This window comes from Pezoporus occidentalis, unplaced genomic scaffold, assembly GCF_034315485.1.
Source record: "Pezoporus occidentalis ecotype Australia unplaced genomic scaffold, CSIRO_AGI_Poc_V1 ctg310, whole genome shotgun sequence".
Taxonomy (NCBI): domain Eukaryota; kingdom Metazoa; phylum Chordata; class Aves; order Psittaciformes; family Psittacidae; genus Pezoporus; species Pezoporus occidentalis.
In genome coordinates this window covers 188031-214630 of record NW_026915053.1, presented here as the reverse complement: position 1 = coordinate 214630, position 26600 = coordinate 188031, and the positions used below count along the sequence as shown (strand labels likewise).

Sequence of the window (26600 nt, the reverse complement as noted above, 5' to 3'; positions counted from 1 at the left end):
AGCCTACTGACAGGTTTTACAAGAGGACAAAAAGGAATGACTCTCTATTTGTTCATCCTCTACTGGTCATGACTGTGTTGTATTTCTGCAGCTTTCTGTTTCTTCAATAAATTATTTTCTAGTCATTCACATGGCGTGAGTGTTGTGTGCCGTGGGTCAGCTCCCTGCAACGCAGCTCCGAGCAGCCCCCTTCCAACCAGCTCCATTCCTTGCCCTAGGCCTGCCCCGAGAGCATCAGGGAGTAGACTTGGGGATCATGCCCAGGCAGCTGGGAAAGGTTCCTTTCCCCCCCCATAGTTTTCCATCTGGTATTTGCAGGGGTGAAAGCTTTCCTAGGGGAAGCCTCAGACACTTTCATTTCTTGGCAGCATCCAGCAGCCTTTGGCCAGAGCCCAAAATAAACACTTTAATTCACCCAAACTGGGTGCAGATGAGGCCAAAGCACTTGTCAAACAAACCCATCAGGGCGTGTGTGCCGCAGGCAGGTCCAAGCCCCCCTGGCTGATGGAATTACCTCTCTTTTGATCCCAGTATCACGTCCCGCCGTGCGTTTTGCCATGGCACCAAGTGCTGGCAGGTCACAAAGAGCTGGTGGCGCGCACAGATGGACCCACAGGACCTTTCTGCGCAGCTTTGTTGGTGGGGTAGCAGGGATTTGCAGGAGACAAGAGAAAAGCTGGAGTTCCTTTAATTATAAAATAAGAGCAATAAAGAGGGTGATCCAGTCACGGGTCACTTGCTCACATCCAGCAGTTGCTGCTGATGTCCCCACTGTGGAGCCCTGCAGCTCCCATCCCTCTGGGCAGAGCTGGTGAATGTCACCCCAGTGCTTCGCCCTCCCCTCAACAGCACTTTGCAGGGCCTGTGGGCACAAGCTGTCCCTGGAGATGGGGATATCAGTCCCATGGGAGTGGGGCATGGCACACAGCAGACACCACCACTCATGCGGGGATAGCAAAGACAAGGAGGTGGAGATCATAGAATCATGCAATGGTTTGGGTTGGAAGGGACCTTAAAGCTCCTCCAGCTCCAACCCCTGCCACGGGCAGGGACCCCTTCCACTGGAGCAGCTTGCTCCAAGCCCCTGTGTCCAACCTGGCCTTGAACCCTGCCAGGGATGGGGCAGCACCTCAGCATCCTCACAGATGGTGGGCAGCGATGAGGAGAGGCTGCTGGAAGCCAGGCTGCTCTGTTGGGCTGATGCATGTGAATGCCACGGGCACCAGAACCAGCCCGATGTGCGTGGCAGAGGTTGGTTGCTTTCTGTACAGGCTGTAACACACCCGGTGTGGAGCAGACAGAGCTGCTGGCAGGACATGTCCCAGAGTTTAGTGCCTGGAGCAGCAGCCCCCCAGGCTGGTCCAGCCCCTCCGCATCCGTAGGGGCTGCCCCTGGCTTCAAACCCATCTAAATGAGATTGGAAAATGCACCTTGACAGCACCTCCCACGCCAGCACAGGGGGAGGTTGATGCTGCCAGGGCACCCTACGGCGAGGGGCTGGGGGGGGACGGCAAAGCCCGGGTTTGCATCTCTGGATGCAGGAGACCGGGGCGAGCAGCCCCAGCCCGCAGGCTGTCCCCGCGGGTGATGAGCCCGGCGTAGCCTTCCTGGTGGGAGAAGGCGTAGCTGGAGCGGCGGTGGAAGGAGCCGCGGGGGACGTGGGCACGCAGCTCCACCGAGGGCTCCGGCGCCTGCTTTGCCTTCAAGCGGGTCTTCTGCAAGGAGATGAGGAGATCAGGGCTGTGGCCACCCCCCAGGCAAACCCTCACCCCAAGGGGGGACGTGCAGGGATGCCCTCCACCGAGGCACGGTTTGGCTCCTGGCTCCACCATGAGCCGAGTTGCCACGAGGGGATGCGCACCATAGGAACACTCCTGGGGTCTTCAAAGCTGCTGGAGCTCTGGAGCACATTCTCAACCCCTGCTCTTATCTGGGACCTCTTTGTACCACCAGAAGGGTGTAAACCCATAACCCACATGGGAATGAGCTCTGTGAAGGCTGGGGGTGGTACCAAAACCTGCTCCAGACCCCAGTGCCTCCTAATTGGCAGGTCCAGGGAGTCCTGGAAGCCAGTTCCAGACTTGGACACCAGTGGCATGAGCAGCCACCACCAGGTGAGTGGTGCCACCAAGGAGAGGTGACACGTCCCGGCTGGCTTCCCTGCAGAACAGCCCCAGAGCCCTCTCCGTGCCATCCCCATCAGCCCTCACCTGCTGGATGGTGGTTTTGCCTGCCATGGTGTGGTACAGGTGGATGGTCAGTGAGGGGATAGTGTTCACCACCAGGGACAGCAGGACCACGAGCAGGACGTAGGGGTCGGTCAGGGCGTTCCGGGTGGCATCTGTCAGTGCAAGAAGGTGGTGGGTGATGCTTAAGTAGGGAAGGTGGAGAGCACAGAGGGAACGACTGTCGGGGGACAGGTCCGCACCCATGAAGGTATCAAAGGGTCTAAAGAGGAGATGGCACCTAAACTGGAGTCAAAAATCAAGACAGCCGGATCAAGAAGTTGTGATGGAGAGAGGATCTACCAGGTGGGAAACAGCTTGTAGTACCAAGGCATCTGACCTGGGAAGCAGAAGATGGCAGGGGCTATCCTGAAGGCACCGATGCTTTGGGTCAAGAAGGAGAAGAGGCAGAAGAGCAGCAGGCTGGCAGCGACCATCGCAAAGGACAGCACCGTCCAGAACTTCGTGTCCAGGATGATCTGTAGTGACAAGGGCAGAGCGCACAGCGCCCGATGGGGATCCTCTTCCATTCAGTCCCAGGTTCCTCCCCAGCCACAAAGCTGCTGGGGATGGTGTCAGAGGGCCCAGGCCCTCAACATCTGCCACGGGGCCAGATGGGGAAGGGCAGGTGGGTGCTCACCTCCATGAGGACCGACAGCAGCGCTGACGTGGCCACCGTGACAGCAAAGGACTCGTAGTCACCAACAACCTTGCTGCCCACATGGTCCCTGAAGGCCCAGAACGCGATGTAGAAGCTGGCGAGCGAGGTGCTGACCCCGTGCAGGAGGGTGATGCCGAAGACGCGGTAGTTGAAGAGCTCATCCTGCTGCCCGACCACGTAGAGCTCAGGGAACTCCAGGCTCTTCTTGGCACTCACGTCCTGTCGAGAAGGCACCAAGCATCACCCTCCCCATCACACTGGGAAGCAGGATTGGGCCCACCCCATGCAATACCCGCTACAGGAATGCTGTTGTGGGTCCCTACACGCGGTTCCTGTGGGGTGATGGGGAACAGGACCGCTGGTAAGCTCCAAATGCCCATTGAGCTGCTTGAACCTGTGTCCCAGCATAAAAAGCCATGCAAATGGGGTGGAACAACTGCCAGGCTGACTCACACCCACTGAGGATGCAGCCTCCAGGCCCAGGGGCTGGATGCAGCCCAGTGAACCCATACCTGCTCCAAAAGGCCCATGGACAGCACAGGGTAGGCGGTGTAGAAAATGTTGTAGAGCGCAAGGAACCAGCCCTCATACAGGGGCTAGAAGGGAAAAGAAAGCAGCCGTGAGAGCAGTGGTGCTTTGAAAGGACTCCCAAAAGATGCCCAGGCACCAGGGGCGAGCCCAGGAGATCCAAACTCTGTGGAAATCCCCATGGACTTGCCCCAAGTTCTGCATCAGCCCCACATTGTCTGCAGCAGTCAATGGACTGTGGGACCATGCTACAGATGGAGATGAGGGGGGCTGGAGCCACACGGTGGTGGTCAAGGTACACTGATGGCCTTTGGGATAAAAGCTCCCATTTTGGAGGAAACCAGCTAAATGCACATGGGATCTCTCCCTGCATCTGTCCGACACTGAGCTGCAGCTCATCAGGACATCCCAAACCTCCACCCAAAAGGCTGCTTTTCCCAATCCAGTCAGGTAAAAGGCACATACCCAGTTGTAACTCAGCCACACAGCCCCCACGAATTGGACAGTCCAATACCAGGGCAAGGGAGAAAGGGGACCAGGGTGGTGATGTGCCCACCAGGCAGTACCAGGCACGAGACCTGCATGGGATCCTCTGCGGAGGGGTTGAAGCACCGATGGGACGGATGCAACCCCTGCTGATGGCTTCATTCCTCACCTGAGCCGTGAATCCACTGTGGAAAGCGAACCAGACCTGGGCCATGAGGCCGGCAAAGGTCTTGTAGAAGAAGCAGCGCAGGAACTTGCAGATGCGGAGATAAGCCCAGCGGCCATGGACGAGCAGGAGGCGCTGGAGGTAGGAGAACTGCGCCAGGGCATAGTCGCTGCACTGCACGGCTTGTGCGCCCTCCAGCCCATTGATGCCCACCCCGATGTCGGCGGCTGCAGAGGACAGGAGGGGGTGAAAGGCAGGTGAGGAGGTTTTGGGGGAGTTGGGTGCTTGTTTTCCCTGCTGAGGAGCAGAGGGTGAATCCAGTGGTGATGGGCAAAGGGAAGAAGCCCCCTTTATCACATCCCGCAGGAGCGATGTGCCAGGCATGGCTGGGTGAGCGAAGAGCTCAGTGCCATGTCAGGGCTGCTGGAGAAGGGCAAGGGATGTCTCTGCCTGCTGCACAGATGGGGGCTGGAAGTTTCATTCATCAAAGCAAGTGGTCCACCTTGCTCTTGTCTCAGGCTGGTCCCGTGCCTCTCCCACCCTCCCAGCACAGCATCAAGGGGGTTCCTCTCCCAGCTCCTCGCCTCAAAGGAGGTGGTGAGGTGATGGAGATGGCACATGGGGTACCACCAGTTCCCACCAGTGGGATGCACCGACTGAACCCCACACTCCCCCCTGCCCCGAGCCTCACTTTTGATCATGTTGACGTCGTTGGCCCCATCCCCGATGGCCAGGGTGATGGCTTTCTTGTGCTTCTTCACCAGCTGCACCATGAGGGCTTTCTGCTTGGGGGTCACCCTGCAGCAAATCACTGCCTGGCAGCTGGTGGCCAGGTCCACGAAGGCCTTCTCCACCAGACTGCCCTGCAGCTCTGAGCCCGCAGCCCTGCAGCAAGGCAGCCGCTGCCACAGCCTCCGCTCCTCCTTCAGCACCTCTCCAGTGTGGAGGATTTTGTCCTTAGGGAAGAGCACAATGGTTGGGACCTCACTCGGTAGCGTTCATAGCGTGAGACATCCCCCCACCCCCCCGAGCTCTTCAGTGATCCTCTTAAATCTTGTAGATGCTACAAGGAAGTGACCCCCAGCTCATCACACAGCAAGGCACTGTGACCAGGAGACCAGTTCGTCCCAGCATCATGGGAAGCCTGGGGAGCTGATGCCAGCATGCCTCATCCCACGAGACCGACTGGAGCAGTGTGACTGAAGCCCCCCAACACCAAGTGATGGGTACAAAGTTGTCGCCCTCTCCCCTCTTCATTCCCCAGCCCAAAATGGGCTTTCCCTACCCTTTGGGAAGGACACCCATCACATCCTGGTGCCACCCAGCACCAGGGCACAAACAGCACAGGTTGGGCAGAGCACAGAGCATCCAAGTGCCACCTTACCAGGAAGTCCCCACTGATGATGAGCGCTCTCTTCTTGTGCTGTGAAGCCTTGGGGCGCTGCTGGGAGAGGCTGCTGCTGGACTGGGCTTCCCCATTGCCACTGGAGTTGTTGTTGCTGACCCAGTGAGCCTCAAGGATCTCACTGCGTGAGGAGGGGGGGGTAGGAGCTGAGGGCTGAGACCTGCAGTTGGCTTTTGCCATTGTAAAGACAGCGCCGGGAAGATGTTCCCAGTGGTGGGAATAGGGGGGGCAGAGAGGGGGCCCCAAGGGCTCACTGCCCTCAGAAATCAGCCTCTGTCCCTGTGGTTTAGAGGCTGGAGAGGCAGCTTGGGCAAAGCCTGCCAGGGAGGCCAGTGCTGTAGGAGCAGGAACAGACAGGAAGCCTGGAAAAGCATCAGGGACACCCAGGCTGGGACAGGGAAGGAGAAGCATCTCTGGCAGAGTTGAGCTCTGCCCAAATCCTGTGCCCTCAAGGGGTCTTCAGCAGGGACAACAACATCTGGAACCAGGAGGTCACAGCTCCTCACCTGACCTCCTTCTCCTCCAGGATCTCCATGTCATCCGTGAGCAGCTTGCACGCGTAGCCGATGTTCACGGCAGTCTCTGCAACACGCAGGGGGCAGTGGCCACTGGTGCTGCCTCCTCCACCGCAGGGACAAGAGCCCTTGGTGGGCAGCAGCCCCTGGGGGCTCTGCTCCAGCTCTGAGCCATCGCAGATGCTTCCCCTGCCTCAGTTTCCCATGGGTGACACGATGTGTGGGACATCGGCTGTGTACCAAAGGGAACAGCAGGGCCTGGCTGCTGCCCAGCCCCAGGGTCTCATCTCTGGTCGTGGTTAGGGGAGAAGCTGAAACGCGTTGGTTGCTTCCACTGACCTTGCTTGTCTCCCGTCAGCACCCACACTTTGATGTTGCCCAGTTTCAGCAGCTGGATGGTTTCAGGGACTCCATCTTGCAGCTTGTCCTCAATGGCTGTGGCCCCGAGCAGCTGGAAGGAGGGCGAGTATGGGGCAGGACAAGATACAGAGGTGGGAATTACTCCTGGATCCAACCAGGAGGCTGTGCCCGGGGTGGACACGACCCAAGAGGTACCTAACCCAGTGCATGTCACAAAGCACCCCTGGCACGGAGCTCCCTGCCAGGGGATGGGTGTTGGGTTGGACACTTCACCCCCCTCATTCCAGAGGGCTGAGCCCCACGCTCCTGCCCTCGGTGGGACCAGCGCAGCCGGTTCCTCACAACCCCCAGCCTCATCCCACCTGCAGGTTCTGCTCCATCTCCTCGTACAGCTTGTCCAGCTCCCGCGCGCGGCCCTGCAGCAGGATGCTGGCCTCACGGTGCCTCCTGCTCCAGTCGCTGTACTCGACCTCGCTCACCTCCTTACAGGCCAGGCACAAAGTCCGCAGCGTCTCCTCTGCAAAGCGCTGCAGAGATGGGACATGAGGGCTCCCTTCCCTCAGCCCCTGGACCAGGGCATCACCCCAGCTCCCATGGGCAGAGCCAGAGGACCTGAGGGGCTCCCTCTGGGCTCTGACCCGCTCCCATCCTACAGCATCCGCGTGAGCATCCTTGCCATGAGCACGCAGAACACTGAAGGGGGGTTTGATGCCCTCTTAGCCCCTGTCCCATATGCCCATGTGAGGCTCTTAGAGCAGAAGGAAGGAAGAAAGACCAAACTCCTGAGGCAAGGGGGAGAAGGGCCTCCAGGACACCCAGCCCAGCAGGGAGACCAGCCCTTTCCACCCCAGGCTGGCATGGGACTCACATCCAGCGCCCTCTCGGTGAAGGTCTCATTGGGCCCTCTGCTCTGCAGTCTCTCCAGGATGACCGTGTCAGCCCCCTTGGTGTAGAGACGGATTGTGCCCTGGGGGTCCCGCACTGGGAGGGAGGGGAATGACAGCTTAGCTACCCAGAGAGATGACTCCCACCCACCGCTGTCCCCGTGCCATGGCCCTGCTGCAGAAGGCATCACAGTGCACACTGGTGCCTCTCTACCTATGGTTGTAGGAAGCACAGGAACTCCCCCATATCTACACCATCACAAGGCAGGATCAGGCCTCAAGGGCTGTCAGTTCCTCACACACCCCCTCTGAGCCCCTGCTTTGCTCACTCTCAGCTGCTTAAACCCTTCTTGGTTACCTACCCCAAGGTATGAGGGTGAGCAAAACCATAGGGATGACCAGAACAATCCTTAGGATTGCCAATCCTAAATCACTCACAGCCACCCCAGTGGCATCCCTTTGCAGGGCTGGGAATGGAAAGGGCCCCTGAGACACCCTGTCCCACTCACCTAAGACAGACATCCTCTTGCGATCGCTGTTGAAGTCCAGCATGGCCAGCACTTTGTACACCCTCTTCTTCCCCAGCTCACTGATGGTGATGGTGTCTTGTGTTCGGGCCAGAAAGATGTACCCCAGGTTCCTGGCTGCCAGCACCAATGCTTCTTCATCTGGTGAAGCTGCCTGGTAAACCAGCTGGTCTGCAGAAGAGTTGGGATTAGACAAGGAGGCTCCCAGCCAAGCAGCTCTTGGACATCTGAAACACCCTGTTCGTGCCCAGCACCAGCATTATCTATGGACACCCTAAAGTCCAGGCCACCACCCTTGTCAACCTCAGTCCTTCTTGTCTCATCTCTTCTGCTCATGGCCCCAGGAAAGACAACTCTTGTAGATGCCACAGAACACGACCCCGGTTTCCCAGCTCATCAACGCAGCAGGCACTGTGACCAGTTAGTCCCAGCATGACCAGAAGAGCACGGTGAGCTGCTGCCGGCCTGCATCATCCCAGACAGGGATGGATCCTGGTCCCAACCTTTACAACAAACCCAAATGTGCAGGGGCTCTCACACACCCTGCTCCCCACGCTGCAGAGCTTTCCTAAGTGATGGAGGAAGCCTCCATGGCCTCAGTGCCTTGGACCGGCTTGACCCCGCTCCGAGCACATCATCCACCGCAGCCAACCCACCGCCCTTCTCCTCCACCATGACGGTGTGGCAGAGGGCCAGGAGCCTCAGGAACTCCCTCAGCACTGGGTCCTTGTCCCGCTGGGCAGCTTCCAGCAGTGTCACATCGCAGAAGTCCGACTTCTTCTGCACATTCTGGGTCCAGGTCACCCCCGAGCCCTGCAAGAGGCACAGGGAGGCTGCAGGCACCCAGGAGAGACTGACTGCACTGGGGATGCTGCTGGTTGCAATACAACAGCTCTGTGCTGGTGTGGTCCAATCCAGATCAGAGTTTGTAAGTCGAGCTCTGCATTGCCGAGTATAGAAAGGTTGGCAATGAAAAGCAAATTGAAAACCAGACCTGCAGTGGTTTATAACCCCAGTTCCCCTGTCCTTAACTGGCAGCTGAGGACCAACAAACTCACCAGCCCAAGGGAACACGTGCCACTGTCTTACAACGTGGGACCCTGTTGTAAGCAAGCTTGGGTTGGAACGGCTGGGCCTGCTGCTAGTGTGAGCAATGGCCACAAGGATGCTGAGGAGCATCTCTGTGATAAGGGGAGATTGTAGGAGCTGGGTCCGTTTAGTCCAAAGAGCAGGCAGAGAGGGGGTCCCCTCATTGCAGGATGGTGCCAGGCTCTTCTCAGTGGTGCCCAGGAGGAGGAGCAATGTCCAGAAACTAAAGCACACCAAGTTCCACCTCAGCATGAGGAAGAACTTCCCACTGAGGGTGGCAGAGCCCTGGCACAGGCTGCCCACGGGGGCTGTGGAGTCTCCCTCTCTGGAGACATCCCAAACCCCCCATGGGCACGTTCCCCTGGTGGCCCTGCTTGCACTGGGTGATGTCCAGAGGCCCCTTCCAACACTGATGATGCTGGGATTCTGTCATCACATCTCCCAGCCTGGACCAGAGCTTTGGGCATCAATGGGAGCCCGGGAGGTTGTGGCTGGAGGCCCAGGGCTGCACGTGGGGATGTTCCCAGGTAGATTCTGTGCTATGGCTTTGACCGAGCAAGGAGCCTCATCTGGCCCCATGTTCCATGAGAGGGGGGAGTTACGCACCCGTGGATGTTTGTCCTCATGGCCCGTGCCCGTACCTGCCAAAATGAAAAGAATTTAACTAACAGAGCTCACAGGAGCATCACTTAGGGGGGTTATGTGTGTGCCTTTGAGCAGCTTCTCAACAGGGGACCTCTCCTTTTGCTGCTCAAGAGACTGGCCAGAAGGGACCAGTTCTCAGCCTGGTCACAAGCCAGGCTCTCACAGGATGGGCAGGTTTCACTTATTTGGCTCTTGGACTGTTCAGACACATTTTCAATGTTAAAAACTCAGCTCTAGCTGAGCAATTATATGCATTAACTGTGATGAAACAACATGAGGGGGATGATAACGCCTTTGCCTCCTCCATGGGTCACCAGAAAGCCTCAAAGTGCCCAAATTTGGAAACCAAGCTGCTTTCCACCAGAAAAACGCTGCAAGGAAAAGCAAAACCTCCTTTTTCTCTCCATGACCTTCATAGAAAAGAAAAATCCCATGGGCTTCACTGGCCCACGGCTCTTCTGCTTCCTCTGTCCTGGGCAGTGTCAGCCGATTATTCCAGGTGGGATCCACCTTACCCACACCATGCGTTTGCCATGGAGCTGCCGCTGGGCTCCTAACCCCAGGCTCCCTTTTTTCATCAGGGAAAACCTCGCTGATCTCAGCTGAGTTTGGGGCATCTCCTGACCCCATGCACTGTGTGGCCATAGGCATGGTGGCCCCTGCAAATCCCCAGTAACGTGCGTGATGGGAACAAGCCAAACCCCTCCAGCATCTTCTGTCTACGTGCTGGAGCACCAAGATCAATCCACGTGCCTCAAGCTCCCCAGCAAGGCAGGAAGAGTGGGAAGAGCCAATCCAAGCTTTACCTAACTCGTGAGTCCCTACAAAGGTTACCGTAGACGGCCCCATTGACACAGCATTTCTTGAAGCTCATCATGTTTTGCGTCAAGGTGCCCGTCTTGTCCGAGAAGATGTATTCGATCTGGCCAAGCTGATCATTGAGGCTGGTGCTTCTGGCTTGTGCTGGGATGTCCTTGGCAGCGTAATACATTTCCAGATCCCAGTTGATAAAGCAGCTGTTCACCAGGTAGATGAATTCAAACCTAGGGAGTCAGGGAGAAGAAAACTGATGCTGGGGAAGGAGATCTCATTGCTCGCATCCCAGGGGCACTTGAGAATCTGACATGGGGAAGAAAAGGCAGAGGGGAACTCCCCACCTGGATCCTATTGCTCTGAGCTTGGGGGAGGAAAGAGGTTTTTCCTTATTTGTGGCCTGGTTTCCAGAAGGCTCCGCATGCCAGACTGAGAGCCCACTGGGGCCCAGGCAATTGGGGTCCCCTCTGGAAATCTGGCCTTTGATGACAAAATGCTTACTGGAGATTCAGCAAAGGGCCAGGCAGTTTGGAAACTGCTTCTTCCAGCACAGATTGTGATCATGGCCAGCTGTGGCCTTCTCTTCCCCACCCTGCTGCTGCTCAGCGTGAAAACACCGGCATCAAGTCTCATCCTCAGCCTGCCCCCCGTTTCCAGCATCAGTACGTGCCTTTGCATCTCTTTTCTGCCTTTCCCCTGAGAAGATCTCAAAGCTCATCATCAGTGTTTGTAAGATGCACCCCCCCCCCCTCCATCCTTACCCTCTTACAGCTAAAGGAACACATGGGAATGACTTCTTCAAGGTCACTGATGGGTCTTTTGTGCAGCCCCATTTTGTGGCTATAAACCCAAGTGCCAGATGATGGCCAAGGACAGGGAGCGGGGTCCTGATCTCTGACCACTTCCAAGCTCTGTTGCTCTTACATTATATACATGGACATGGGTATGATGATGCTCAGGAGGATTGTGAAGCCCCAGAAGTTGAAGAAGGCTTGCTGGGCGGGGGTTGTGTGCTTGTAGAAAGCAGAGAGGTAGCTGTGCTTCTCCTGGAACATCTTGGCCCAGAACCCAGAGGCAATGGCGAGGCACAGTGACATGACCAAGAGCACCACGAAGATCTGAGACGAGAAGCCAGGGTGAGAATGCACCATCGCACAGAGCCCATCAGACCCCTTCCTAGCACCAAACATTGCCTCTTCCAGACTGTCTCATTTAGCTGTGAGCCTGTGCAAAGGTGTCCTGGCGCCTGAAGCTGGTTCTCAAACCTCATCCCTGGCTGAGATGAGGGATCCCAGCACGTATTTCAGCTGGCACATACATAACACACTCACAAAGCAAACCCCAGCTTTCCCACCTTCCTTATTGCCTCAGACACCATCTCCCTGGACACAGGGTGTTACTGCTGCAGTACCAGCAAGCAGAGGAATGCTAGCGGCCAGTCTGAGGGGTGATGATGGCCAACTACCAGGAGCAGGAGTAAGAGCCCTCCAGTTACAAGCACGCTGCTTTGCTTCCCGTGGAGGAAAGGTTTCTCTTTTCCCTTCCTCCATCTGCTCCGTGAAGGTCCCTTGGCTCAAGCCACCTCCTTGGACCTGCACTGTTATGGATCATTCAAGCAGGCCTGGAGGGGCTGGAGATCCCTGAATACTCCAGCTCCCTCATCCAAGGGGCTGCTCTACAGCTGAGGACTCAGAGCTGCCAACACAACCACGTGCAGACAGCCCCGGATCCAGCAGCTGCCAATTCCTGGGAGCATCACTTGGTGTGTGCCCATAACATGTTAAACCCAAGGCATCTTCAGCAAAATACTGCAAACTTAAGAAGATCAGTGTCACCCAAGCAAGCATCCTCTCATGAGAAGACTCTAGAGGCTGCAGACCAGGAGGTGTTTGCACCACTCACTATGATCACCAACCGGTCCATCATGCGGTCCAGCTTGGTTTTCTTCCGCTTGATCTTTCCACAGTTCCTCATAATTTTGGAATCGAATCCTGAATGAGAAACATTTTAGAAGTAAATCCACAAGCCCCCAGAGGGTTGCCTTGCAGCAAAGGGCTTCTGGTTTCCTCCATAACAACATCTCCCTGCCTCTGAAGGCTTCAGAGGACCACATCCCTCAATCAGAGGTTAATCAAACCATGGCTGCACACTTGGAGGAGTGCTGCTTGCACCAAACCTTGTCCCTTTCCTCCCACAGCTGTTCATGGAATCCCAGCCTGGTTTGGGTTGAAGGGACCTTAAAGCTCCTCCAGCTCCAACCCCTGCCACGGGCAGGGACCCCTTCCACTAGAGCAGCTTGCTCCAAGCCCCTGTGTCCAACCTGCCCTTGAACACTGCCAGGGATGGGGCAGCCACAGCTTCTCTGGGCACCCTGTGCCAGCGCCTCAGCACCCTCCCAGGGAAGAGCTTCTGCCTAAGAGCTCATCTCAGTCTCCCCTGGGGCAGGTTCAAGCCATTCCCCTTGGCCTGTCCCTACAGGCCCTTGTCCCAAGCCCCTCTCCAGGTTTCCTGCAGCCTCTTCAGGCACTGGAGCTGCTCTCAGGTCTCCCCTTCAGGAGCCTTCTCTTGTCCAGGCTGCCCCAGCCCAGCTCTCTCAGCCTGGCTCCAGAGCAGAGCTGCTCCAGCCCTCGCAGCATCTCCATGGCCTCCTCTGGACTCACTCCAGCATCTCCCCGTGTCCAAGCTCTCAGATGCACTGAGCCCCAAAGCGCAGGAGGCCACCAAGGTGAGTGGATGCAGGACACGATGCGCTCACCTGCGTAGATAACCAAGCCGTAGCAGAGGTCGGTGTTGCGCAGCCTGCAGCCTCGCAGCAAGATCCTCTCGCTGTCAAGGGGGTAGGTCTGTCCCCTCCAGGCCAGCGTGCCCGTGAAGCTGTGCATGCGGCTGTTGGGCTCCTCACAGGTCACTCTCCCTGGGGCAGAGGGCAGGATTCAGGTAATGGCTTTGAGGGAAGGGAAAGGACCTTCCTGCCCCCTCGCCCCCCACGCCTGCCCCCTCCAAAGAGGGGTGCTGGGGAGATTCAGGGATGGTCGGGGCCTCTCCAGGTGCAGTTGGGAAAGGGATGGCTCAAATCCAAGCTAAGCTGGAGGAGGGTGCTCGGTTCACTGGGCTATAAAACCAGAGGAGGTACAAACACAGCTCCATCCCCAGAGCCTCTGGGAGGGGAATGTGCATCCTGTGGAGGACTAAAGGGGAAAACAGCCGGGGTCAGAGCGGTTTGGGAGCCAAGCACTTGATTCCCATAGGAAAATCAAGATGCAGGGCAGGGGGAAGGCGCACAACCCCAATGTGCCTTTTTGCTGGGGAAGGTCCTCCATGCAAGGAGGAGAGAGTGCAGCCTCACGTTGGACTGATGGCCCTTGTGCCTAAGGGGACAGGGACTCCCTGAGGCTGAACCCGTCCCATCCCAGTGGGAATGCCGCAGCCTTGCCCAGATGGGAGACTCACCATCAAAGGCAGCCATGCTCTCTTCCCTCACCAGCTCCTGGTGTGTGACCAGCAGGGCTTGTCTGAACTTCAGGTTTGTCTCCCTGTGAACAACAGCCAGGGAGGGAAGACTCTACCAGCACTGTGGGGTGACGGAGCTCTTAATTCTGCTGTCGGCCCCATGGGACACAGCCAACCATTAATGACCAGGTGGTTACATGAGTGATGCCAATGAAGAGCAAAACGGGGACCAGGCATGGAGCACTCACAGGGGGAGCCCTGGCCACATTCAATGGTTGTTACTGAACTTGCAGTGTGCCCGACCTCTCCCCCCCAACGCTGGGGTGTCCCCAGGACCGGAGCCGTTGCCTCCGTGTCTCCATCCCTCTTCTCCCATGGCAACAGCAGCACCGTGCCCCTCTCCTCACCCATCGATGTCGGTGGTCTCCACGTAGCACAGGCTGCTGGGCTCCGAGCTGCACAGCAGGAGCATGTCGGCCTTGAAGAGCAAACAAGGGAAGAGAGAGCACTTGGCTGAGCCCCTCCTGACCACGCATCCCCAGCCGTGGGGCAGAGGCAGCTCCGGGGGGCAGCACGCACCGGGACCAAGCTCTCCTTCCGCAGGCGGACGATGTCCCCAACGCAGATGTCGCGCCACTTGCGCCAGCGGAACCTGCAGGAGGATGAGAGGGGAAGGGGTTTTTATCCCTGCGGAGCAGCGGGGATGGAGGCTGCGGCTCCTTCTGCCCTCTGGACCGGTCCTGCATGAACGGGGTCTCCAGGGTGCCGGTTCCTCTGCCGCAGTGGTGGCCTCGCGTCTGCACAGCCACAGGATGGCTGAGCACTGAGGAGAGCGCAGGACCCGTTTGTCACGTCCGTATCCCATGTCCCTGTGGGTGGCAGGGACCTTCAGCCCCCTGCCCACGGATGGGCAGTGTTGGTCCTTCCCTGGACCACTGTTAGGCTATGATACGGCTCCATGAGATATGAAGACCTTCAGAAACTTCTGTGGCCAAGGAACCCTCCTCCCAGCATATCACAGCTTCGTTAGACCTGCTGTCAGGCACTGGAACGGGATCACCCATCCCTACAGGGCAGCTGCAGGATGGGAGGTGATGGGAGTTTGCAGAGTCAGGGGGCATGGCACCAAAACCTTTCTCCGCTGCTATGCTCAAGGAGGCTCAGCACTTCAGGGGATCCATTGCTCCACCCAGACCTGGAAAACCCAGCTCCAGCTCCCCCAGGGCCCTCACCTCTTCCCACACAGGATCTCACACGGCCTGCTGTTGATGTTTCTGTCGCTTTGGTGACGGCCCTGCCAGACAAAACCATGCCAGCTGAAAACATAGAATCATCGAATAGGATCATAGAATGGCTTGGGTTGGAAAGGACCTGAAGATCATCCAGTTCCAACCCCCCTGCCGTGGGCAGGGACACCTCACACTAAACCAGGTCACCCAAGGCTCTGTCCAACCTGGTCTTGAACACTGCCAGGGATGGAGCATTCACAACCTCCCTGGGCAACCCATTCCAGTGCCTCACCACCCTCACAGGAAAGAATTTCCTCCTTAGATCCAATCTAAACTTCCCCTGTTTCAGTTTTAACCCATCACCCCTTGTCCTATCACTACAATCCCTAATGAAGAGTCCCTCCCCAGCATCCCTATAGGCCCCCTTCAGATCCTGGAAGGCTGCTCTGAGGTCTCCACACAGCGTCTCTTCTCCAGACTGAACAGCCCCAAACTGCTCATCCTAGAGAGACACAGACATGGGGCAAGGACATGCTGCAGCCTGCTTTCTGAAGCAACCAGAAGATGTATGCTGGTGAATGTAGAGGCTAAAATCCCTCAAGGTATTTCTGGTGACCACCCTGGGAATATAACCATTGGTTAAGAGATAAAGATGAGGGGGGTTGGTGTTTAGAACCCAAGGAAAGCAAACTGGCCAGTTCCCATCCTTCCTAAAGGAAAACACAAAGCGTCCTGGACATGGGAGACTTGATGGTTCATCAGGAACAACAAATGACAGCAACTTCCAAGCTTTTCAGTTCACCCACAGCAAGAGGGCCCTTTCTGCTGCCCAGCTCCCCCAGGACCTGCCCCCAGCTCGAACAGCCTTTTGCTCCATCCCGTACTCACGATGTCGTCGATCAGGTCTCGCACACCCCGGATGACGAGAAGGCAGCTCAGGGGGAAGAGCAGAGGATACCAGGGCAGCGTGGAGATCGCGGGGAAGGCCTAGAGGAGGAGAACTTTACACCACTGACGCGACTTTCATCCCACTTTGGGGTGCTTGAGGTGACTCCCCCCCCTCATTCCCAGCTCCTCTCCCCAGCCAGCTCCTAAGGAACCCATCTAAGAAGACTCAAATCCAGGTGTCTGCCCGCAGAGAACCGTCCTGTTGGCTTTCCACGTCCTTTTAAAGTGTGGAGTGTACGTGGGGCATTTGGAGGGCAGGATTTCTATTTAGGGATGGTTTCTCTTACATCCACATCCGATCAGTTTAATGTAACCAAGCTTAAGGGAGGTTAGACCCCTCTGAGCTCAGGACAAGGAGCACCGCTGACAAGCAGCATCCTTGGCACCATCTCACACCAACCACCAGGCATCCTTCCTTTTCTAGGCAGCCCTGCACACGCTTGGTGCCCAGCTCACCTGTAAGAAGATGACGAAGACAAAGTAGATGTTGGCCATTCGGTGGAACTGCTCGTAGAGGTTCAGGGGCAGGAAGGTGAAGACGTTGTACTTGGCTGTCTTAATGGCATTGCCCTGCAGAAGAAAGGCCCCAGTGGGCGTTCAGCCATGGAGAACCACAGAATCATCAACCGGGGTGGGAAGGACCTTTAAGATCATCAAGTTCCCCAGCACTGCCACGTCCCCTAAACCAGCTCACTACAGGAAATCAAGGACGTTCTGGTGCTTTCAGGACTTTTCACGGGGTAAGAGATGCCTTCAAAAATCCAAAGCCATGAGGGGAAACAAGGAGATTTATTAGAGGAAAGGGCTGTATAAAATCCAGACAAAACCACTTCCTTCACCTCCAGCTGGGGGGCCATTATTTAGCTGGGAAAAAGGAAAATCTGCTTTTGTTATATTAAATCTTAAAAAAACCAACACAGTCTTTCTTGTTATTGGACCATCAGACTAAAAAGCCTCCCTCACTGCGATTCTGCCCCTTTTCTGTCAGCTTCAGAGGGGATCTAGGGCAGGGATCCTCTTCATCCTCCAAACACGGGTTCGTGATGGACTTACAACGGTTGGGCTTGATGATCTTGAAGGTCTTTTCCAACCTGGTTGACTCTGAGTCTCCGATGCACTGAGGACTGTGTGCGTGAGTCCCCAGCACCCGGAGATGAGGCTGACTCACCGCGTACTTCTGCTTGCTCAGACAGAAGGCAAACCTCTTCTTGAATTGCCTGTGGTAGCTCCGGTCGTTGGCCCTCACCTCCCAGGTGAAAGCTGGAAAAGCAAGTGGATGTTCAGCACATCCCATGGGAGCCAGTGATGGTGCCACTGCGCTTACGGTGACCCGACGCTGGTTGGATGGGCTTTCCATAGAGCACCTACAGCTTGAGAGCTGCTGGAGGTGCAAACGGGACAGAGCTGGAGCTTCGGAACGCGTGGACAGAGGGCTCAGGAGGCCAGAAGCTTCCAGAGATGGGGGACTGCTGCACACACTTCCCCTCCGAGCCTCAGGCTACCTGAGCTCAGGTGCTGGGGTCGTGGTACAAGCAGGCCAGGTGAAGCACAACCCCTCCAAGCAACAGGACTTCGCTGGTCCTCTCCTGATTGAATCTTTGCTATCCCAGTTCAGAGGCTGCCAAGGGACATCCCAGCCACTCGTGGTCCCTCCTTCCAGCCCATTCACCCCAAATCTACTCCTTCTAAAGACAGGTGAAACCCCACAACGCGCTCCCTGCTCACCGACCTGGCAGCTGCTTCTTTCCGTGCAGGCAGCCTGGCTCCTGCTCAGCCATGCTGGTGCCACTGCCAGGATCTAGGAACAAGGACAACCACAACACGAAGCAATGAGATCCCCCCCGCCCCGGGATGCTCCTGCCCATGGCCAGGTACAGGTGTGCGGCCGAGCTGGAGGCAGTCCCACCTACAACAAAGCTGTTGGGACTGAGCCTCAAGGCTCAGCTTAGCTGGACCCCAGGGATGGGTATGGGAGAGGTGAGGCTGTTCAGGGCCATTAACCCATTGGTGCCCTCAGGGCCCTGACCCATTGCTCAGGGCATCTTCAGACCTTCCTCCAGGCTGTTAATAGCAAAGCTGAGGCCAACAGTGGTGAGTGCCAAGAGGTTTGCCTGGGCTCTCTGCTTCCAAACCAGCAAACAGCATGATGGCTTTCGTGGAAGGGTCCAAGCCTATCCTGAGTCTCATCGGGATGGAAGACTTTAGTTTTGTCTGTGGTCATCCTTTCAGAAGATCCCTCACGCTCAGGATCAGGCTTAAGTTGACTCTCCCCCACGTCCCTGCTGCATTGGGCGTCTCTGAGCCCCATTGTACCCAGTAACAATCCCCATTACCCCATTTACCCCGTCCACAGACCGCACGTCAGCTGCACAGCACCCCTGCTGCAGGTGAGGCCAAATGAAACTACAGCTAATTGGAGAGAGGAGGATGCTGGTGGAGCTGGGTGCTGCGCCAAGAGCCCAGGGGCAAAGGGAAAGAGGGAACTAAGACAAAGAATGATTCCAAGTTGGAGAAACTTCCACGGGGACATCCAAGAAGCCGCAGCTCCAACAAACCTCTTGTCAAACCTCACTCATCGCCTCAATGACTGCACTTCGGATCGGCAGGAACAGGCTGGAAGCGGGTGCCAGGGCCGGCAGCCAAACCCTTCCCTGGCCCCAACCCGGAGCTACCCAGGACCAGAAAGTGGCAGCAATGGCCACAGGCACAAGACATCCTCTGACCACTGCTCCACACCTCCTTTGGCCCCACAGTGATTCATTAACCCACGGATGCTCCTCCAAGTCAACACCGGGCACTCCTTTTGGCCCGGCAGGGAACATCCCGTCCCGTGGTCCCCGGGGGTGTCTGGCTGTGGACCAGCCCCTCGGGGCTGCTGTGTGCGGCAGGACCCAAAGTGGGGCTTTCTCACCCCTAAAAAGCAGAGCTTTGGGCTCCTGGAGGTTTGCATGGACTGAACCCGCTTTAAGCAGCAACGGGCGCCGTGCCCGCAGGGTTTGGGTTGGAGAAACACGTGGGGATTTGTGTCGCCCATGGAGCCGATCCGCTGGAGCGCTGGGATCCCAAAGCTCCAGACAAACGTGGGGCTGTTGCTCAGTTCCTGCTCAGGGCAGGGATTAATGTGAGAGCCCTTGGGTTCCCTGGGAGCCGCGGCGCAGGCTCTGCTGCTTTGAGCAGCTTTCTGCCCCTCCTGCTCCCACCCAGCCAAAGGAAAAAGGGGGAGCGGGTCCTACCCGGGGCTTGTGAGTGCTGCTGTTGTTTATGTGACTGCAGCATCCCTGTGGGACCTCAGCCGCTGCTACCCCAGAGACCCCCACAAAGCCACCCCGAGACCCCCATAAGCCCAAGGATCCCCGAAGCCACCACCCCAGGGACCCCCACCAACCCCGGAGCCCCGCTCCCCCACCAGCCCCCAGTTGCTGCAGTTCCAGCATCACCCCAGGCTCGGTCCCATCGCAGAGCCACCGGCCCACGGAAGGGCAACGGGTGGCGGGTGCAGCACCCGGCTCATGCCTCCTCCTGCCCTCGGCACGCAGGAAATGCCCCCGCGCTCGGGCCGGGTGGATCCCGGCTCGTTAAAGCCTCTCGGGGTGGTTTTCAGCCCCAGCTCCGAGCACATGCCCGGGCCATGAGTTTCCCTCCGCTCACCCCGTTTCTTCCCCCTGCTTTGATGCGACTCCAGGTGGAAAAGCATCTCCCCATCCCGAACCGCTCCCATCCGTGCTTGGGGGGGGGGGATGCCCTGGGCTCCCCCGGGGTCCACAGGGAGAGATGCAGCTCTCAGGAGAGCCCCCACCGCACCCGCAGCGCCCTCGGGTCCAGCGGGCACCCATGGGTGCCCCAGAGCGTGAGGAGGAGGAGGATGGGAGCTGCTGCCCCACTGCCCCCCCCCGTACCTGCACCGATCCTGCCGCCGAGCTCCTGCTGCCGCCCGCCCTGCCCCACGCAGGGACCGCGGGGACGGCCCTCGCCACACCTCCGGCCGCGGGCTCTGCTCTGCTCTGCCCTCCCCTCCCGCTGCCGGGGCTCCCCTCGCTGGCAGCGCTGAGCCTGCCCTCAGCCCCGGAGCTGCCGCAGGAGCCGCTCCCGTGGGATGCACAAGAGGATGGGGGCCGCGGTGTTCCCAGGGGAGAAGGCGCTGATCCCAAACGGGGTTGGGGGAGAGCGGGCACGAGCAGAGAGCAGGAGCTGGGCTGCGGGTGCGGGGTGACTTGGTTTCACCGCTGAGCACTGAGTCCCCACACCAGAGCCCTGGAGGCTGAGGAAGGTGGGAGGAAGAGGAGGCTGAACCACGCCGCCTCCGAGCAGCCCCTCGGGGACTGCGAACCCCGCTGGGGACAGAAACTGCTCTGTTGGTGGTGGCAGAGGAGAGACGAGAGCCAGCCCCGTGCCCCCCCGCTCTCCCATCCCACCCCGCACTCATCCTGCACAGCAGCCCCGCGGCAGTGGTCCTGCATCAGCCATCGGCAGATTAATTGCTCACGGCAATTAACCACAGAAACCTGGAGGCAATTACCCAAGTGCTGGCCGAGCTCTCCATAAAGCATCTCCTGAGCAGTTGGGAATAACTCGTTCTAGGTCCATACACAACACAGCAGCGCCGTGCTCCTGTATCCCCACATCCCCACTGGGAATACTGGCCAGCACTGGACCTGCAGTGGGATGGATTTGGGTTAACGTTATCCCAGCCCCTGTCTCCAAACACACGTGGAATTTCTCTCTTCCTGCTCCCTGAGCCCAGCACCTCCTTTCCCTGCAGATGGATTCCAAGCTGCCTTTGATGAAGACCATTTGCAGCCTGCACTTGGACAAACTGGAGTTTATCCATGAGACCGCCATGAATTTCCACCCCCTCAGCCCATCACCTGCCTTTCGTGCCTGCAATTCCCTGGCAGCTCCTGCAGGGTTGACACCTGGAGCAGCACCTGTGAGGAATTCCATCATTTCCAGCCCTCTCCTGCTGTGTCCCGCTGCTGCTCCCAACCTCTGCCCCACGGAGACCCAATGATGACGGCAGCACCAGCACAAGGAAGGCACGGCCAAGCCCTGGGCTCCAAACCTCAGCGTTCCCCCCATGCTTTCGGAGCCACTTGCTGCTTCCATAGGAATGAAAAGGATTTCCACACCCTGCCCTGGTGTCCCCGCACAGGGACACGTGGCGGGTGGCACCCAGCACCGATGACACTGGTGGGGAATGGCCGAGGTCACCCTGGCAACTGCAGCCACTGAAGGTGACTTTTCACCCATCAATGGCCCCTGCAATCAGCTGAGCTCCCCCCGGCACAGTGCACTGAGCGCCAGGGCAGAGGATGCTCCTCCGGGCACCGCGGTGACCGTCCCAGTGTGTCCCTGGTCCTTGCAAGGAAGGGTTAAACCTTTGAGCCCGGTGTTTTCGCTTTGCCCGTGGCCCAAGCGGCTCCAGGTGCCCCGTTCCACCCGGCTGAGCAGCCACAAAGCCCCGTTTGTTCAGGGAAAATAGTGATAATAACTTAGAAATGTGCCCTGCGGGACAGGGGCTGTTCCTCAGCATGGGAACAGCCCCATGTGCAGCCCTGGGCCTCCAGCCACCACCTCCTGGGCTCCCATTGATGCCCCAGCCTGGACCAGAGCTTGGGAGATGTGATCCCAGCATCATCAGTGTGGATGTGCCTCTGGACATCACCCAGTGCAAGCAGGGCCACCAGGGGAACGTGCCCATGGTGGGTTTGGGATGTCTCCAGAGAGGGAGACTCCACAGCCCCCGTGGGCAGCCTGTGCCAGGGCTCTGCCACCCTCAGTGGGAAGTTCTTCCTCATGCTGAGGTGGAACTTGCTGTGCTTTAGTTTCTGGCCATTGCTCCTCGTCCTGGGCAACACTGAGAAGTCTGGCACCATTCTCCTGGCATCACCTTTGAGCTATTGATCTGCATTGATGAGATCCCCTCTCAGGCTGCTCTTCTCTGACCAATCAGGCCCAGCTCCCACAGTCTCTCCTTATCAGAGATGCTCCAGACCGCTGAGCATCCTCATGGCCTTCACTGGACCCTCTCCAGCATCTCCTTGCCTCTTGTCCTGAGGAGCCCAGCACTGGACACAGTGCTCCAGATGTGGCCTCACCAGGGTCAGTAGAGGAGGAATCACCTCCCTTGACTGCTGCCACACTGCTTCTGATGCACCCCAGGATACTGCCTCCCACCAGCCCCTGGACCAGAAGTGCCGATGGAGCAGTGAGTGATGCCCTTGGCACCCAGCACCTGCCTCCAACACCCAAAAACTTCCCCCACCTCCCAAACCTGCACAACCAGTCCCCTTCCTGCTCCGCACCCTCCTCCTCTGCTCCCGGCCACCCTGCAGCCACCTCAGACCAGGGCACAAGGGGACAGGGCTGGGCACTGGTGGTGATCGTTTCTTGCCCACCACGCTGGCCGGTTCGCTGTGGCTGAAGGGTGCAGCAGGACCTCGGTCACTGCAGTGATGCCAGCATCACCCACCTCATCCTGCTGCAAGTTCAGGGCTGGGACTGAGCCCCGCAGCCCCCCTGCACTGACAGGGCACTGCTGCCATGGCAGATGCCCCAGCTCCAGCACTAACCCCAGGAGATGACATCTTCCAAGGAAAACCAAGCACCTCAGACCTCCGGGTTAGACACCGACCATGCACTCGTGCCTGCGGTCCCCCCAGCTGCCTGGGGCTGGGTGAGCGCTGCTCCCTCCTGCCTCAATCCATGACCCAGAGGAGACTCGGGGGCTCCTTTCCACCCTGCAGGCTCTGGAAAAGCAGGAAAGCAAAATGCTTTGGGCACCACGAGGAGCTCCCCGATGGCTGCAGCCACCTCAGGTGTCAGCCAGGAGGTGACTGCCACAGCTCAGCGGACCCAGCACCACAAGAGGCCCATAGAGAACATGGGTCAGCCGTGACTTTTATAGCATCCCAAGTAACCGCTGCCATCGCCAAGCCGTCACCAGCACGTTAAATAAAACACATTGCCAGTGAGGTCATCTAATAGCCTCTTATTTCTTGATTTGAACTTTTTACCTTCACCTCTTCCTCTGTGCTGAATCAGCTCCTTCCCTTGGCACTCGAATTCCTGCCCCATTTGTGAGATTGATGCAGGCTCTCCCGCAGGAGCCGGGCACCGGGGTGGGTGCTGGTGCTCCTGGGATCCCAGCCCAGCTCTGCGCTGGAGGAACAAGGAGCCAGGACCTGCCCCGCGGCTGCCCAGGGCATCCTGTGGAGGGGGGAGAAAGGATTGTCCAGAGTGCGGGTCTGGCACGTGCAGCCCCAGGCTTTGCCTCCTCTTGCAGGCACAGAATCCCAGCCTGGTTTGGGTTGAAGGGACCTTGAAGCTCCTCCAGCTCCAACCCCTGCCACGGGCAGGGACCCCTTCCACTGGAGCAGCTTGCTCCAAGCCCCTGTGTCCAACCTGGCCTTGAACACTGCCAGGGATGGGGCAGCCACAGCTTCTCTGGGCACCCTGTGCCAGCGCCTCAGCACCCTCCCAGGGAAGAGCTTCTGCCTAAGAGCTCAGCTCAGTCTCCCCTCGGGCAGGTTCAAGCCATTCCCCTCATCCTGTCAGCAAATTAAAAGGATGCTCCAGGGAAGCCTGCCCAGGTTCTCCTCACCTCTGGGGCGGCTCCAGCAGCCCTCCTCCCCGATGCAGGCACAGGCAGAGCAGACCCAGACTCAGGAGCATGCATTTAGTCAACACCCTTTTATTAAAAACAATTACAAAAAGTTACAGGTTACAACAGTTCTGTACAACCCCAAACCCTCTCACCAACTGCCAGCTCCTGGTTTTACAGTGTTACAGGGGTCCAGCACTTGCTCGGACCCCCAAAGACAGCGCAGGTGGAAGCAGAAGCCTCGTTTTAGGGGGTCCCAAGTGAACCGTGGGGAAAGGGAAGGGAATGAGCAGGTCCCCTGGCCCTGCAGCAATGCACTGCCTTCCCCAGGCCAGGTGGTGGGAGCCAGCCAAGCAGGCAGCTCCCCAAGCAGGACACCAGTGCACCAGGTCCGGGTTAGAAACGGGCTGGCTTTCCCAGGGAAGGCAGGTGTGGGAGAGGGCTGGGAGCTGGGACTGCCTGTCCAGTCATGGGGGAAGCTGGAGGCAAGAGCCAGCTCTGAGCTCTAACGTGGCTGCAGGGGAGATGGATGCTGCTCCAGGTACACTGCAGCCAGGGGGAAGATAAACAGGGGGATGAAGAAGGAAAAGAGGCAGAAGCAGGAACAAGCCTTCCCTGCTTGGGTAGGTAGCCCAGAACTTCCCATCTCTTCCGCAGCCTGGGCAGGAACAGATTGTTCCCCACAGGCAATGGGAGAGGGGGACCAAAGTGTTCGAAGGCTGCTCCACATGGAAGCCCCACAGCAGGGAAGGAGGCAGCTTGGCAAAGGAGAGCTGGATGTGATCACATTCTATGTGATGTGCCCTACGGAGCACTGGGGCAGTGGCAGGGAGCTGCACAGCCTGAAAGCTGGGATAACAAACAGGCTGTGCCACTGCCTGCCAGAAGCAACACAGGAGGGCTCAGCAGTAACAGGAGCCTGTACAGTCCCCACTGCTGCTGGCGGCTTCAGGAGAGCCTGGCAGAGATCTGGCCCTGGAAGCCACAGCCTCACCTCTGAGGACAGCAGTGGGATGGGGAGAGCCCCCCAGGGCTTGTGCACACACCAGCACTCCCCAACCACACCAGGCACAGAGGTGGGACAGGTCACAGGATGTGCTGGGGGACACACAGCACATCCCCAAACCTCCAACCCAGCACTGCCACTGGCTACAGAGGAGTGAGCCAGATCCAGCTCCAACAGGAACCAAAGCCCAGCAGCTGCCACTGGAGCCATGCAGCCCACCCGTGCCAGGGCCATCAGCAGCCACCACTGGGAAGCGGTCACAGCTCCAGCTGAGGCAGTGGCTGTGCTAAGAATGGGGCTAAGGTGCTGCCTGGATGGACCTCAGCTACAAAACCACATCTGTCAGGGACCACTTTAAGCAGCTCTGCTGTTCCTCCAACCACAGCCACCAGTGCACCCGTGCTCCTGCCCCAGGCGCCACAAGCATGATGGAGGCACACTCTGGACAGTTGCTTTTGTCCAAGGGGTCAGACAGTATCGGGGTCTTCTGCTCATCTCAAAACAACCAACGTGTAAACTGGTTTAAAAGAGGAATTTTTACTATTGCTTTTGCTCTTGCCTGCACCAAGTCCCTGCTCTCAGGGACGGACTGGTGGGAAGTCCTGCAGACTGCAAAGGGCCACCCTTAGGTGCAAACTTACACCTAGGTGCTCCCAAAAACCTTGATCCCTACAGACAAGCTCACTGGAGACAGCTCAGGTTGGACTTGATGATCTTAAAGACCTTTTCCAACCTAGCTGATTCTATGATTCTAACCTGCAACTGCCTGCTCTTCCCACTCTCCTCCCCTGGAAGGCTGCAAGTTGCTGCTTGGCTCTGGGAGCCCAGTTTGTCCAAGCCCCTCCTCTGCCCCTTGCCTCACTACCCCACACACAGCTCCCTGAGCTCTGGGCAAGGGCTGACACTGGTGGTTTGTCCCTTCTGCAGCAACTGCAGCACCAGGACACCAGCCCTCACTAAAGAGATCCCTTGGGCTGCAGTACGCAGTAATTCCCCTTGACCCATCTCATTCCTCTCTGACCTGCTGCTCCCACCACATGCTCTCACAGATAACCTCTGTCTCTTGTGGCTCTGGCTTTCTCCTCCATAGTGGGACTGCACTCGGATCTCTTCCCACATGGCTTGATCCTCAGCTCTCTCCACCCTTTGCTTGCCATTCACACAGAAAATAGGCAATCCATTCACTTTACAGCTTCCTGCCCAACCTTCTTCCAGCTCCCCCATCTCCAAACACTGGGAATCCAGCAGCTTTAGAGCACAGAGGCAATATATGTTACATCTGAAAGAAAAGGAAAAAGATCTACCTTTAACTGAACCAAAAAGATCCTTCTGCACATATCTGACCTACCTCTAAAAACTTCTTCTAGGAACCAAGCAGCTCTTTCTCTGGTTGTGCTACTCAAAACCACCTTGCCTTGCCTACAAGGCAATTGTACCACAGAGTATCCCTCAGGTGGAGTAAAGAGGATCTGACAGCCACTATCTGGTCAGAGGGACCTGCAAGCAGTGAGCTGGTGCCATTCAGCAGTGCCAGCAGGAGTCCTGAAGTCCCATAGATAACTGGGAGTGCACGGGGAGCCTGGGGTAGCATGCTGCTGCGTACAGGTGGACAGTGTTACTCTGAGTATTTATTGCACTGCTTCAAAGAGGTGGAGGAGGAACAGGAGAAAGAGAAAGCGCAAGTCATCGTTTCACTTTAGCATCTTCTTTGATCTTCCAGACCATTAGCTCCATGCAAGCTCTGGCATCCTCACTGGAGTCATGCCCTTCCACTGCGGAGAGAATGACAAGGATGGCAGTTACCCCCACAGCCCTGCAGCCCCTCTGCTGCACAGGGGCTGCTGACAGCACAGAGCAAGGCTTCCTGAGACGACGTCCTGCCTCACACTGCTGCCCTCTGCCCCAGCAGCCACAGGGGCATCTGTGATCATCATGAACAACAGTGATGGATTTCCACTAAACGTGCTTTGCTGGACTTCAGCTTGACACCATTCCCTTGTTTAAATTAAGGGCTGAAGTGCTGTTAGTCTGTAGGACCTCAGGCTATGGAGGTCAGAGAGGCC

The 26600-nt window shown here is 57.7% G+C and overlaps 2 protein-coding genes across 9 annotated transcripts in view; both read right to left on the bottom strand.

The window, feature by feature from the left end:
- Positions 1 to 19887, bottom strand: part of ATP8B3 (ATPase phospholipid transporting 8B3) — a 165470-nt gene extending 145583 nt beyond the window's left edge. For 2 of the 5 annotated variants that reach the window (XM_062628188.1, XM_062628186.1), the window contains exons 1-28: positions 19828 to 19875; positions 17661 to 17729; positions 17100 to 17191; positions 16388 to 16501; positions 15872 to 15970; positions 14987 to 15048; positions 14334 to 14406; positions 14162 to 14232; positions 13755 to 13837; positions 13060 to 13218; positions 12207 to 12295; positions 11229 to 11422; positions 10326 to 10534; positions 9453 to 9487; positions 8414 to 8570; positions 7740 to 7928; positions 7215 to 7327; positions 6709 to 6873; positions 6326 to 6437; positions 5978 to 6053; positions 5451 to 5592; positions 4758 to 5022; positions 4070 to 4293; positions 3399 to 3482; positions 2866 to 3105; positions 2566 to 2704; positions 2211 to 2341; positions 1130 to 1715 (exon numbers count right to left, since the gene is read on the bottom strand). In XM_062628188.1, coding sequence (XP_062484172.1) covers positions 1485 to 1715; positions 2211 to 2341; positions 2566 to 2704; positions 2866 to 3105; positions 3399 to 3482; positions 4070 to 4293; positions 4758 to 5022; positions 5451 to 5592; positions 5978 to 6053; positions 6326 to 6437; positions 6709 to 6873; positions 7215 to 7327; positions 7740 to 7928; positions 8414 to 8570; positions 9453 to 9487; positions 10326 to 10534; positions 11229 to 11422; positions 12207 to 12295; positions 13060 to 13218; positions 13755 to 13837; positions 14162 to 14232; positions 14334 to 14406; positions 14987 to 15048; positions 15872 to 15970; positions 16388 to 16501; positions 17100 to 17191; positions 17661 to 17709 — 3597 coding nt within the window. In that variant the 5' untranslated portion in view covers positions 17710 to 17729; positions 19828 to 19875 and the 3' untranslated portion in view covers positions 1130 to 1484. Of the gene's footprint in view, positions 1 to 1129; positions 1716 to 2210; positions 2342 to 2565; positions 2705 to 2865; positions 3106 to 3398; positions 3483 to 4069; positions 4294 to 4757; positions 5023 to 5450; positions 5593 to 5977; positions 6054 to 6325; positions 6438 to 6708; positions 6874 to 7214; positions 7328 to 7739; positions 7929 to 8413; positions 8571 to 9452; positions 9488 to 10325; positions 10535 to 11228; positions 11423 to 12206; positions 12296 to 13059; positions 13219 to 13754; positions 13838 to 14161; positions 14233 to 14333; positions 14407 to 14986; positions 15049 to 15871; positions 15971 to 16387; positions 16502 to 17099; positions 17192 to 17660; positions 17730 to 19827 lie in introns of all 5 variants that reach the window. The other 3 variants (XM_062628187.1, XM_062628189.1, XM_062628190.1) reach the window with 3 other exon arrangements.
- Positions 19888 to 26145: 6258 nt separating this feature from the next.
- The window catches only part of REXO1 (RNA exonuclease 1 homolog), a 38926-nt gene continuing 38471 nt past the window's right edge, over positions 26146 to 26600 (bottom strand). For all 4 annotated transcript variants that reach the window (XM_062628182.1, XM_062628183.1, XM_062628185.1 and 1 more), the window contains exon 16: positions 26146 to 26309. In XM_062628182.1, the coding sequence (XP_062484166.1) occupies positions 26221 to 26309 (89 nt within the window). In that variant the 3' untranslated portion in view covers positions 26146 to 26220. The remainder of the gene's footprint in view (positions 26310 to 26600) is intronic.